General features: G+C 44.7%; 1 protein-coding gene across 2 annotated transcripts in view; it reads left to right on the top strand.

The window, feature by feature from the left end:
- The first annotated feature begins 671 nt into the window (after positions 1-671).
- Positions 672-12,775, top strand: part of PDIA5 (protein disulfide isomerase family A member 5) — a 123,369-nt gene continuing 111,265 nt past the window's right edge. Inside the window, exon 1 of one of the 2 annotated variants that reach the window (XM_032797036.2) lies at positions 672-807. In XM_032797036.2, the coding sequence (XP_032652927.2) occupies positions 691-807 (117 nt within the window). In that variant the 5' untranslated portion in view covers positions 672-690. The remainder of the gene's footprint in view (positions 808-12,775) is intronic. The other variant, XM_032797037.2, reaches the window with a different exon arrangement.

Below are 12,775 nucleotides of genomic sequence, written 5' to 3'. Positions count from 1 at the left end.
GGAATTAATTAATCAGCATGTTGGGGAGAAGCTGGAAGGTCGGTGCCATCGGGCAGCCAGCCCCCGAGAACTCCAATAATGGAGGGCAAAATCACTGTACTTGCTCCATTTGGGGGCCTTGGCAACACTGATTCTCTGTCTCACACAGGTGGGCAGGGAGAGTTCAAAAATCAAACCAGACCAGCCACTGCAATATGATCAATTGTCTGGACTAACCTCTTGCACGAGGTTGGGCAGGAGTGTCTGACTCATGATTTTTGATCATTTGGGGTTGGCCCTACTGCATGGTCCCACCTCTGAGCAAAACCTCAGCTGAGATGGGCTCAGACCCCTGGGGACAGCCAAGGAACTGGCAACACGCCTGGTCTCCCCCGCGGGCCGCCTGTGTTTTGCCTGGGTGGGGATGGTGTGGGGGGGACCTGAGCAGTCCTGGGGGGTCACCCCTGCTGCAGTGGGTCTGGGGGTCAGCAGGGTGCGCCTCTGACTGCGCACGTGCTTCCTGCAGACGGAGCACCCAGGCACTCGGTGTAAGGACTTGCACTGGGGAGGAGAGTCCCTGCCTCTCCTGCTCTTCTCTTCCCCCGCCCGCCCCACGCGCCTCGCCGCCAGGGCCAGGACAAAACTACAGGCCCCGGCATGCCTCGCGCCCCCTCCCCCCTCCCCGAGAGCGGGATTCCCCATGGAGTGCGCATGCTTAGCCAGACGTGGCAGCCGCCGCCGGCAGCAGCAGCGGGGGTGGCTCTGGCCGGGCACCGCGCTGGCGCTGAGCGCTCTGCGGGGAGGAGGATGCTGCTGCTCGGGCTCCTGGTAGGTGCCTGGCGGGGGCTCCCCGCGGGAACGGGGAGGGGCGCCCGGGGGCGGGGGTGCAGTGGGGAGCCGGGGCCCCCGTGTGCCGCGCTCGCTGTCACAGTGGCTGCGTGGAGCCGCCGCGGCAGCAAGTTGCCTGGGCAGTTCTGGCAGCCGCAGCTGAAGTTGAACTTCTCCGGGAGTCCCGAGCGGCTCCTTCTGGGGCAGCCGCTGCCCGGCGGCTGCTGGGGCTGGGCTTGCAGTCACCCGCCGCCAAGGTGCGGGCGCTGGCGTTTCAAGCCTCCTGCAAAACACATGCACATGCATGGCCCCTTCACCGGCCCCCGATGACCCCTTTCAGATTTCCGACGTGCGTGTTGTGTATGGACTGTTCTGGGGGCGGGGGGGGGTGTTATAGATCACTCTAGAGTGGCCCTCTGACATGCATCATGTAATATTTCAGGGCATCCAGCTTCAAGTGCAGAAAGTGCTGCTGATGGGAAGGGGCTGGGGTATTTCAAGTCATCTGCAAAAGGGGCAGAATTGGGTTAAGCTTTGGGTAAAATGTAAACGTGTATATATTGCAGCAGGTTTGAAATGTCAAAGGCTTTTTCCATCAGCAGCACTTTTTTTGCACTTGGGATGGATACTTGCAATATTTTAGTGTATCAGAGGGGTAGCCGTGTTAGTCTGGATCTGTAAAAGCAACAAAGAGTCCTGTGGCACCTTATAGACTAACAGATGTATAGGAGCATGAGCTTTCGTGGGTAAATACCCACTTTGTCGGAAAGCTCATGCTCCAATACGTCTGTTAGTCTATAAGGTGCCACAGGACTCACTGCAATATTTTAAAAGCAGCAAAATCACATTGGATGCATCTAAGGCTGGTACCCTGTAATATTATATAATCATTATAGAACAGTCTATACAAATATATTTATATTTCATGATCCTTTCAGGTATTAAAGGTGTTTAGTCCTGAGGGGATCCTTTGAAATATTTTATAACATAGGGCTATAATGCTGCAGGGACATCCAATACTCAGGGTAAACGTGCTGTTAGATGGAGAAGGCGCTGGCATTTCAAACCTGCTGCAAAATGGGTTTAACTTTGTGCTAAGTAAATACATTTTGAAAGAATATCCTTTAGAGTCTATAAGTATGTTTGTATTTGTCATAGAACTGTAAAATAACTAGAGAATATGTAAATATTGCAACACTGTAGGGAATTCCATGTAGAAAAAATTCCCCTGAGGAGACTGCTGACCCTGAGGCAATTAGCTTTGACATTTTGTATCACACGTGGCTTTAGTCTGGAGTACTTGGCCCCTTCTGACTTTGCTAGTTGCAGAGGTGAACTTTGAATTGTTTCTCCATTTTTCCTTTTGGGGCTTTATTTTCAAAACCGAGTGATTTTCTTCTTTTATTTTGTTTCCTTTCACCTTTTTTTTTCATCACCTAATGTACTCTCCCCAGCTTCTAAAAACATTTCCATTCTGCCAATGAAATGATCTATACATATTTCTTTATAACTTTATAAATTATGAGAGATGCTATTATTAATGGTGAAGGGAATATTTCTGTAATCAATATTACATATTAGATTAATTTCTTTTTTCGGTTCATCAGTTCACATAGTAACTAATTAGAAACAAACGTTCCTGCATGATGAAGTGTGGCTTGTTCTGCTGAAATTCCTTTGAAGGCGATCTGATTTAGTGATGTTGCCTCTTTTAAATCATAAATTTCTATCAAAAATGAACATTACCACTGAAAATGGATTTATTAAAGATGCCCATATAGTTACTTTCTATAGCTTTTTCCATGGTACATTTGTATGTGTGTACCCAGATTACAGGTATCCAAAACAATGTGGAAATCTTAAACTTTAACTGGGCACTGAGTGAAAAATTGTATGACAGCACATCCAGGAATATCTAGGCACATTACGTTTATATTATATGAAAGAGAATAGCAAAATAATGCTGTTTTGTACCTTAGACTCATAGGCCTGCAGAAAGATGCTTTTAAAACTGATTCTTTGGAAGTTTAGTATAAATATGTAAAAAGATTGGTTAACATGAATACTTGCATTCACTCTTTTATTGAACTGATTTAGTGGAAATATATTTATTTCCCTTCTCTTTACAAAAATGTTAATAATTAATGATAAACTGTGTTTATTTTCTCATGCACACACAATCCAAAATACATGGCAGAAATACAACTGTATGAAGCAAGTGGCAGAATTGCTAGAATTTTTATGATGGGGGGTTTGCCCCCATTGCATTGGAAATTAAAACATAATGTTGGAGTTGCTGTTCTAGGACAGAACTGTTGGCCCATCTAGACTAATCTCTTGCTTCTGACAGTGGCCTAGATATTCGTTGGTTCAAAGAATGACGGAAAAGAACTACACATTCTGCACAGCTGGTTGCATGTACCTGAAGCACAGAGGTCACTAGCATTTGTAGCTGAGTAAGCGTCTAATTGAGGTGAAGCTGAACTGTGGAGCCAAACTCTTCCTAAAATTTGAAGATGTCTTGATTCAAGGTTTTGTATCAGGCTCCTCATTAGTATGTGAAGCGTTTGTCTCAATAATAGCTGTGGCAGTGAAAGTCCCAGGTTGATTATACAATTTGGACCAAGATTATGCCAGTGGAGTTAAACCAGTGATGAATTTGATCCTGGGTCTTTAAAAATAAATAAAAATTCTTATATCTATTTCCTCTTTTTTCTTATCTTATCAGATTGGAGATCATTATGCTGGTTCCCTTTCTTTATGTAGCCAGCTGTCATAATTCCTCTTCTCTTTTCCAGATGAAATAATCTTAAATCTTTGAAATCTCTTTGTATAGAACTCTCTGACTAAAAATTCTTGTTGCCTTTCGCTGGATCTTTTTTTATTACAGTCATGTCCTTTTTGAGATAAGATGAGCAAAAGTGAATGTGGTATTCTAAGTGAAATTACATAGTGCCATTATAATTTATCCACATTATTCTCACTCTCCTTCTTAATGTTCCCCAACGCTGTATTTGCTCTTTGCTGCTGCACACTGAACAGATGTCTTAATTGAGCTGTTGATTGTACTGATGCTTTACCCATCAGTGCGTACAAGTAATTTAAATTCTTTCTTCCAGTTTGTGTTATCTTGAACTTGAAGGTGTTTGTCTTCTTGAAATTTTACTTCAAGATAAAAAAAGAAAAATTAGCCTATGGTCTTGATACAGCAAGGTCTGTGATTAACTTTGTGTACTCACTAATTTACCATAAAGTTAAACATATGCATGAGATTTTGTAGGATCAGGGTCTTAGTCTTGATTTTAGTGAAGATAGTGTTAACTCGTAGTTAGAGCAGAGGATAAGGAATGAGGAGACCATTTCCAGCCCTGACTTGCTCTGTTACCTTGGACTGGTAATGAAGGTCATGATTTTCATAAGTAACCTCAACTTTGGGGTGTGGACTTCTCAGATTTTCCCAGAAGTGCTGAGCACCTGCAGCTCTCTCTTTGATGTCAGCTGGCATTGTAGGATGCTCAGCACTTCTAAAAATCTGAGTTAAGTGCCCCAAATTAGAGGCTGCTTTTGAAAATCTAGATTTTAACCTCTTTCTGGCTCAGGTTTTCCATCTGTAAAATGGAGATGGGTTGTAAAGGACTTTGTGGTCCTCTAAAGAAAAGCACTAAAAAGCAAATGATTATTCTTAATGGAATGAATTATATCAGGAAAGTTACTGCAATAATCTGTGTTATTTGTAAAGTCTTCCTTAACGGATGTCCAAGTAATATGATGATCAAGATATGTGCAACCACATAGTGCTGTGGTATACCGTTTAAAGATACTTCCCTTTTCAGTATATCAAATGGTTGATTAAATTGTATATCTCAGGGCAAAAACTGGTGGTTGTAGGAGACAGGAAGGCATCTTCCTTCAGTGCACAATATTGCACAACTGATAAGGTGGAAAGTGCACCTTCTTGTGGTGCATAAGGTGTAGACCATTGCCAGAGGCAGGATAATTACCGCTTCTACGGCATTCCACATCTCTGGAGTACTTTGCAAACATTAACTGACCCTCACAACATCCTCAGTGGTAGGTGACTAGATGCTGTTGGCACCATTTTACTAATAGGGAAACTGAGCTCAGACAGTTTGACTTTCCTGAAAACATTCTACAAATAGGTGACAGGGTCAGGATTAGAATTCAGGAGCTCCTGATTCCCAGACCATTTCTGAGCCTATTAGAGTAGACCATAGTGTCTGAGTTGGTGTGGCAAGTACTCTTGTGTGTGTCAGAGGGACACTGCGGACTGCCAAGTCCTCCGCTTTAGACTCCCTCATAAATACAGATATGTGCATGTGTCCATTTTGTCCCTACCCCACCTCAAAATGTTTATTTCAAAAAGCTATCCCCTGGGTAAAATCTCAGCTGTCCATCCACAACCAAACCTTGACCCTTAAATGGTTTTGGTTCACAGGTGTATGCTTCATGATACTTGTATAGAGTGAGATTCTGTTTCCATTTAAGTCAATAGGAAAACTCCCAGTGACTTCAGTGAGGCCAGGTTTTCACCTGTAGTGTCAAAAGTGAGTGCTCAGCTTTACAAAGTCGTGACCAGAGGAGCTTATGGTTTACATATATGACCTTTAGATGGTGTTTGTGAAGAAGTAAAAGCAAGTGATTGAGGTGGGGTAATTAGCGAATGTCTTGTGATTGGAGGACTACACTGGGACTCGGGAGACCCTTTCTGTTCCTGGCGCTGCCGCTGGCCGATTGTGTGACCTTGAGCAACTCCGTGACTCATTTTCTCCAGCTGTAAAAAGGGACGTAACGATATTGAGCTCCTTTTATAAAGTTGTTTGATGGCTATAGATGAAAAACTCAGCATACGAGCTGTTGCGAGATTTTTGGTTTTTTGTTTATGCTTTTTTGGGGTAGAGCTAGGCTTGTAAGGACTCCGGCAGTCAGATGCAATATTATGACACAGCAGGCCACTGAAACTAGCATAGAGCTGTAAATTTCAATGTCCTGGTAGCTCATGGGAGCAGAACTAGTAGTGCGAATGGAGAGACAGTGCAATATGTGCACCTGCGAAACAAAGATGACAGAGCTAATCTCAATTTTGGCAGCTTTAATGCAATGTGCTATCTTTGGTTGTTTTGATATGACTTTAATACCTGCTCTGGATTGGTGAGAGATTTCTTTTACTTAAAGATGCAGCATAGTGTGATCATGCCCCCAAGATCTACATATTTGTGAGTTCTCATCATGGCTCTGACACTTCCTCTGTCTGGCTATAGTCAAATCACTTAACCTCTCTGTGAATGTTACTCCTGCTATTAAATTAAGATAATACTCCTTATCAGCATGGCAGGGGTGTTATGGGGATTGAGTAGGTAATGTTTGTGCAATGCTTTGACAATGTAAAGCACTTTGTAAGTGCTAAGTATTATTAGAGTTCACACTTCACTAATGGGATTGGGGGGGATGATTTCTTTCTTTGGTCTCACATATCGAATAAATGATACTGTATCTCTTTACACTTTCTCAAAACTACTGTCTAGCAATGGATAATATGGCACTCTTTTTCTCATGCCCGTAATTTTAAAAATTACACAAATGTGTTCATTCATGAATTGATATCTGGGACAAATATTAAACAGAATGTCAATAAAATAATATGTTGCACCAATGCTGGACTTGGTGAGAAATTGAACTTTGCATTCATAACAAGGAGAAAATTCTTTGTCAGCATTGGTAATTGACCGTATTACAATCGTGTGTTAATTAGTAAATAGTTGTGCAGGTTTTCCTTCACTGAGCATTTTAAAGCCAATGATATGCAGTGTAATTAATGGGTTACACAGAACTTGAAACAAGTGTTAGAACAAACGATATATTATGCCTGTAGTTTAAGTAATGTGCAGAACAATAGGCACTAGTCAAATTTCGACATTACCATGGTATTTTTCACTATCCTCTTGACTTAGAATGTGAATTATGCAAATACCATGTTACCATGCATTGTTTATAGTGTTCCTTGTTTTAAGGGTATGTCTACACTGCAGTTTGAAATGTGATTGCAGCATGGGTAGGATACCTAATCTAGCCGTAAAAACACAGCGGCATGGGCTAGCAATGCAATACGTACTCAGGTCCCTGGCAGCCTTGTATGGCCTACCCTAAAACCTGCACTGCTGTATCTTCACTGCTATTTTTAGCCGAGTTAGCATGAGAATGGTAACCGGTGCTGCAGTTACACCTCTGATTGCAGTGTTGATGTTCCCTAACTTTAGGATCGAACATAAATATCATGATGTTATCCTTGTGTCACCTCTTCTGTCAGAGAAAGGAAGAAATGACGTTTGTCCTTTTAGTTACTATGCATCGTTACTGAAAATACATCAGCTTTTTGGCTGTGTGTTGTTCCTTAAAAGGCTAGAGGTAAGGATTAATGATTCTCTTCATAATTTGGATCAGGAAAGGGCCATTTTTCTCTCAAGAAAAATGAACATAAGTAGAGAAGTCAGATGGGATTTGCAATCCTAACTCTACATTAGTTGAGACTTCTTCCTTTTTTTAATATGCATTGTCAGTAATGCTGCGTTTCCTGGCCAATGGGAGCTGCAGAGCCGGTGTTTGGGGTGGAGGCAGAGTGCAGAGCTGCCTGGCCATTCCAGGAGCTGCGGGAGGAGGATATCGCTGCTTCTGGGGAGGTGCAGAGCCAGGTAGGGAGTCTGCCAGCCCAACCAACTGCCCCCCACCCACCAAAGAACCAGCAGGGGTCCTGGGCCGCCCGCCACCACCTGCACCCCCAGCACATGTAGGGGTTCTGGTTAGTGCGCTGTTGCCACCCCCAGCACCCGTGGTGCCTGCCAGGCTGCACCCTTTTCTGCCCCCGCCCCCACTCCCCCCGATTTAGTCAATGTTATATAGTATAAAACAGAGGTGGGCAAACTACAGCTCGCGGGCCACATCCAGCCTGCAGGACCATCCGCCCTGCCCTTGAGCTCCCGTCCGGGGAGGCTAGCTCCCGGCCCCTCCCCTGCTGTCCCTCCGCCCTCGCAGCCTCAGCTCGCCATGCTGTCAACGCTCTGGGTGGCGGGACTGCGAGCTCCTGCTGCTCTGAGCGGCATGGTAAGGGAGCGTGGTGGGGGTTGGATAAGGGGCAGGGGGTCCTGAGAGGCAATCAGGGGACAGAGAGTGGTTGGATGGGATGGAGATTTGGGGGTGGGGGGCGATTGGGACAAGGAGTAGAGGGCGGTTGGATAGGGGGTGGGAGTCCTGGGGGGCCTGTCAGGGTGTGAGAGTGTGGATAGGAGTTGGGGCAATCGGGACAGGGAGCAGGGAGGTGGGGTTCCGCGGGGGCTTTTAGGTGTGGGGGGGCCCCAGGAGGGGGCATCAGGAGACAAGGAACAAGGGGGGGGAAGTTGGATGGGTCAGAGTTTCTGAGGGGGGCAGTCAGGGGGCGGGGGCCAGGGCCAGGCTGTTTGGGGAGGCACAGCCTTCCTTACTTGGTGCTCCATACAGTTTTTGCAATCCCGATGTGGCCCTCGGGCCAAAAAGTTTGCCCACTCTTGGTATAAGTCATGGATAGGTCACAAGCCGTGAATTTTTGTTTACGGCCTGTGACCTGTCCATGACTTTTGCTAAAAATACCCGTGACTAAAACTTAGTCTTAGTTATGAATTCATAAGTTAAATGTGTGCAAATGCGTGCATAGACTTTCATACTCCTCATACTGGAAGCCAGGGCCCACATTACACATTTAGGAAAGTTTTCTCCTAACAATGGTAACTCTTTGACAGTGTCCTTTTTTTGTTTAACTTTGATACACAATATGAAACAAAGCTGTGTTCCACTATTGGGTAGCAAATGTGCCTTGTTCATTTGCATTGTTCAGCACAAAAGTGGACTTCCAAGTTTGAAGATTACTGTGTATTCAGTGTAATTGTGTGAAATGCCCTCGTGCTTTTGTGAGCTGTTGTAGGGCTAGTTGTATAAGTTAAACCACACACCCAGTCATAGTGGTACTTTTTTTGAGTCACACTCAATACTGATAACCGAGTGTAAATATGAAAAAAACATTCTGAGAATTGTTTAAATAGCATTATCTTTTGTTGTTGCAAAACTAGCTTAGTAGCCTTATACGAGCTTGAATACACTCTTACCTCTCTTTAAACTCCTGATGATTTTGGAGTTAACATAAGGAATAACAAAAAAGTTCTTCAAAAGTTCATTTGCTCTGAAGGTGATTTACAGGCAATTACTTACACACCTGCCCCAGGGGCCAGTATGAGTGGATTTTAGGCATTCCTGAAAACCCTATTGTCACTTGAGCAACAGCTCTTATTATAGTGGGGCAGTAGGTTGAGACAAACTTGCTGTTTAACAGCTGATTCTTCTACCATCCGGTAGGAATCACTAGTTTAGAGATAATGGAAAAGCTCAAAAGGAAAGAGTAAGCTAAATGGAAAGACTAAGGGCATGGCTACACTCAAAACTCCAAAGTGCTGCCGCGGGAGCGCTCCCGTGGCAGCGCTTTGAAGTGCAAGTGTGGTCACAGCGCCAGCACTGGGAGAGAGTTCTCCCAGTGCTGCACGTACTCCACCTCCCAGTGGGGATTAGCTTGCAGCGGTGGGAGCCGCGCTCCCCGCACTGGGGCACTGTTTACACTGGCGCTTTGCAGCGCTGTAACTTGCTGCGCTCAGGGGTGTGTTTTTTTCACACCCCTGAGTGAGAAAGTTGCAGCGCTGTAAAGCGCCAGTGTAGCAAAGGCCTTAAATATATATCTTGATGTGGTGGTCAGTAACAGAGTAAAACCCTGCAGCTGAATCTCATGATCTTATTACTCCGTATATTCAAATAGGAAAACACATCTTGTTCTGAGTACTGTAAGCAATTATAGGACCTTTTACAAGGTCTAGCTCAGATACTGTTATGATGAGGGCAGTGTAAGAATCTAGCTAGAATGCTAGTATTTATAGAAATAAATCCAGATCCTGGAGACAGGGCATGGATTAGGTTGACCAGATAGCAAGTGTTAAAAGTTGGGACAGAAGGTGGAGGGTAATAGGTGCCTATGTGAGAGAGTCCCCAAAATCAGGACTGTCCCTATAAAATCGGGACATCTGGTCACCCTAGCATGGGTGAAACAGAGTGGAACTGAGATCTGCCACCTCAGAGCTCTTCTACACGCAGACTCCTAAAGGCAGGTGGCCTTGAGACATCTTCATGTCACAGTGCCTTTCCTTGAAGGCCTCCACCAAATTTTCCTACTGCTGATGTGCACAGTGCCACAACTGTTGTTTGTATTATCATAGAGCCTAAGAGCCCAACTCTTTTTTGCTAAGCCCTGTACAAGCACAGAACAAAAACACAATCCCTGGCCAGAGAGCTTGTGATCTTAGAAAATTGTTGACTTGACTTCACTCTTTCCTGATATCTTTAGAGAGAAGGCACTTCTTAAACAGTGGGCATGTTGCTTTAATATTCCCTCTACTCTCAAGGATTTCAGAAGTCCATTCCCACATGAAGCTACCAGTCTTGCTGGGCTTTTCACGAATAGTTTTGAATTTTTAGGTTTCTTTGATCAAATGGCAGGTCGGCTTCATTTCTTTCTTATTTATAGTGCTCCATGCATGTGTATAGTGCTTCCTGAGACAGACAAAATCAGACTTCCTGGCTGCGGGAGTCTGTCACCTTTCCTGCGCTCCTCTTTTTAATATGAGCTCATCCTCTTCTGTGTCCTGGATTTGAACAATGACTAAAGCATTTAATGCAGTTTTGGCTGGCTTGTAACCCCTTCTACAAAGACTTGGACAAAAAGTCTGGTGTAAGTCTATCCCTGAATCCCATCTTGGTATCCAGATAAGGTAGCAGTGGATTTGCAAGTCAGCCTTCTCCGCACTAGACTTCTTCGCTGTGGATTTTTAAATGAACGTCAGGGAGATAGGTGACCAGTTCTTATTGCACCAGTTTCGGTGGGAGTTGGGCGCTTGGCTCTCTAAAACTGTCTTGACAGCCACCGGCCTTGTTTCTTAATTGCCTGCTGGTGCATCTCCAGACCAGCTGCTAGTGTTTGAACCCTTGTGTTCACTGAACCATGCCTGGAGCATGGCTTGTTGAGCTGATGGTTGAAACCCAGGCCAGTGCCGGTGGCGTCGTGTCTGCATTAGTGCTAGTTGTCCGATTGTTGCCGCTTGGTTTGATGGTAGCAAGGGTGAGGGATCTTAAGGGGCCTTGTCTACACTAGACATTTTTTCTTATGTCTGAGGATGGTCTCAATTTATTAATTTAAACTTGAGAGATTCAGAGAACACAACCCTGATGAATTCTTATCAATTTGCAAATGCCGTGTCCCTCAAACTCTTATCACAAAGCGATGAGCTTGCAGACACCAGCTGTAACCTACCAATATTGATGCACAGCCTTAGACTCATAGGCACCAACTCCGTGGGTGCTCTGGGGCTGGAGCACCCACGGGGAAAAATCGGTGGGCAGCTCCCCGCCTCCCCCACTTCACCTGTGCCTCCTCCCCTGAGTGTGCCGCATGCCTGCTTTGTCCCTCTAGCTCCCAGCGCTTGTGCCGTGAAACAGCTGTTTCCCGCGGCTGGGAGGGAGGGGAGAGGAGGGGGTACGTGGCGGGCTTGGGGAAGAGACTGGGGCAGGGATTTGGGGAAGGAGTCCAATAGGGGCAGGGAGGGGGAGGAGTTAGGGTAGAGACTTTGGGGAAGGGGTTGGTATGGGGGCAGGGCAGGGAAAGGGTAGAGTCAGGACTGGGAGCAGGGGGGCACGAGCACCCACTGGCACCAGGGAAAGTTGGCGCCTGTGCTTAGACTGATATGCAATTGCTATATTCATGTATAACTCAGTACTTTCACATCCAACCTTGGTTTCTTGTGACTGCAACATTTATCTTAATTCTGAGAAGATGACAATGATTTATTTGGTGGGGGCGATCAGTGTACTTAGCATGCTGCAGTACCTGGCACCTGCCCCAGTGGATTTATAACCTAAAATGGACGGGCACTTGGGGATCACAATGATTGGTGTGGTAGAAGAATGAATGAATAACACACATTGATAGCTGCAGAGCAAATTGTGCTAAGTAGCAATGGATATGTGCAGTGCAAGGGGCTTTCCCTTTAAGAGGATTGCAGTTACACCAGCACAACAAATTCTGTGTTGGTGACAACACGTAAACGGCTGTCATTAAAGTCATTGTTTCCTGAATCCATGTTTTCAATGGATGTATAACTCTGCCATAAAAATTCACTGAAATTGGCTGCACAGCTTCTCTGTCTAGAAAAGACATAATAAGTTTCCTTCCAGACTATCAGTAAATCTTACAAGTGCTTTTAAATAAAGTTTACCAGTTTATGATGCAGCCTGGTGTTAGTGACATTTTGGAAATGGCTTTGAGTTTTAAACTCAGATTTTCTCAGACAATGATTCCATAGTCTAGTCTTATTGATTTTTGGTTTCCTAGACAAATAAAAAGTGCATAGTTTCAGCCTCTCTTTCGTGCATGCTAGACAAATTTGGCAATCCCTAACCTGAGCAGATTTTTGAAAAACCTGTTACTAGTTCTGGTGTAAAGTTGTGAAAACTTCAATCATGCCCATTCTCTCCCCTACCCCCCCGTATTTTTAAAAGAAAAATAATTATACGGATTGTGTAAACGGACCCTTTTCAGTCCGTGTGTTAAATTCATCCCATTTGTTGACACTCATGGAATTTCATGAAGCTGAATTTCAGTATGTGTAACCCCCTTAACACAGTGCAGCTATCTGTCCCCTCTAGTAGCTAGAATGTGTACTCATTTAGCTCAAGCAGTATACTTGTATCACTGCTGACTGCAGGGATTGAACTGTGAACCTCTCCAAGAGCCTCTACTGCTTGAGCTAAAGGAGCAAGCCTGTTTTATTTTGGAGGTGGGAGTGGACTTACAAATCTCTATATGTCGTCTAACCACTAGAGTGAGACT

This window comes from Chelonoidis abingdonii, chromosome 10 (assembly GCF_003597395.2).
Source record: "Chelonoidis abingdonii isolate Lonesome George chromosome 10, CheloAbing_2.0, whole genome shotgun sequence".
In the NCBI taxonomy this organism is placed as follows: domain Eukaryota; kingdom Metazoa; phylum Chordata; order Testudines; family Testudinidae; genus Chelonoidis; species Chelonoidis abingdonii.
The sequence above is the reverse complement of the archived record's forward strand: the minus strand, read 5'-3'. Positions and strand labels throughout refer to the sequence as shown.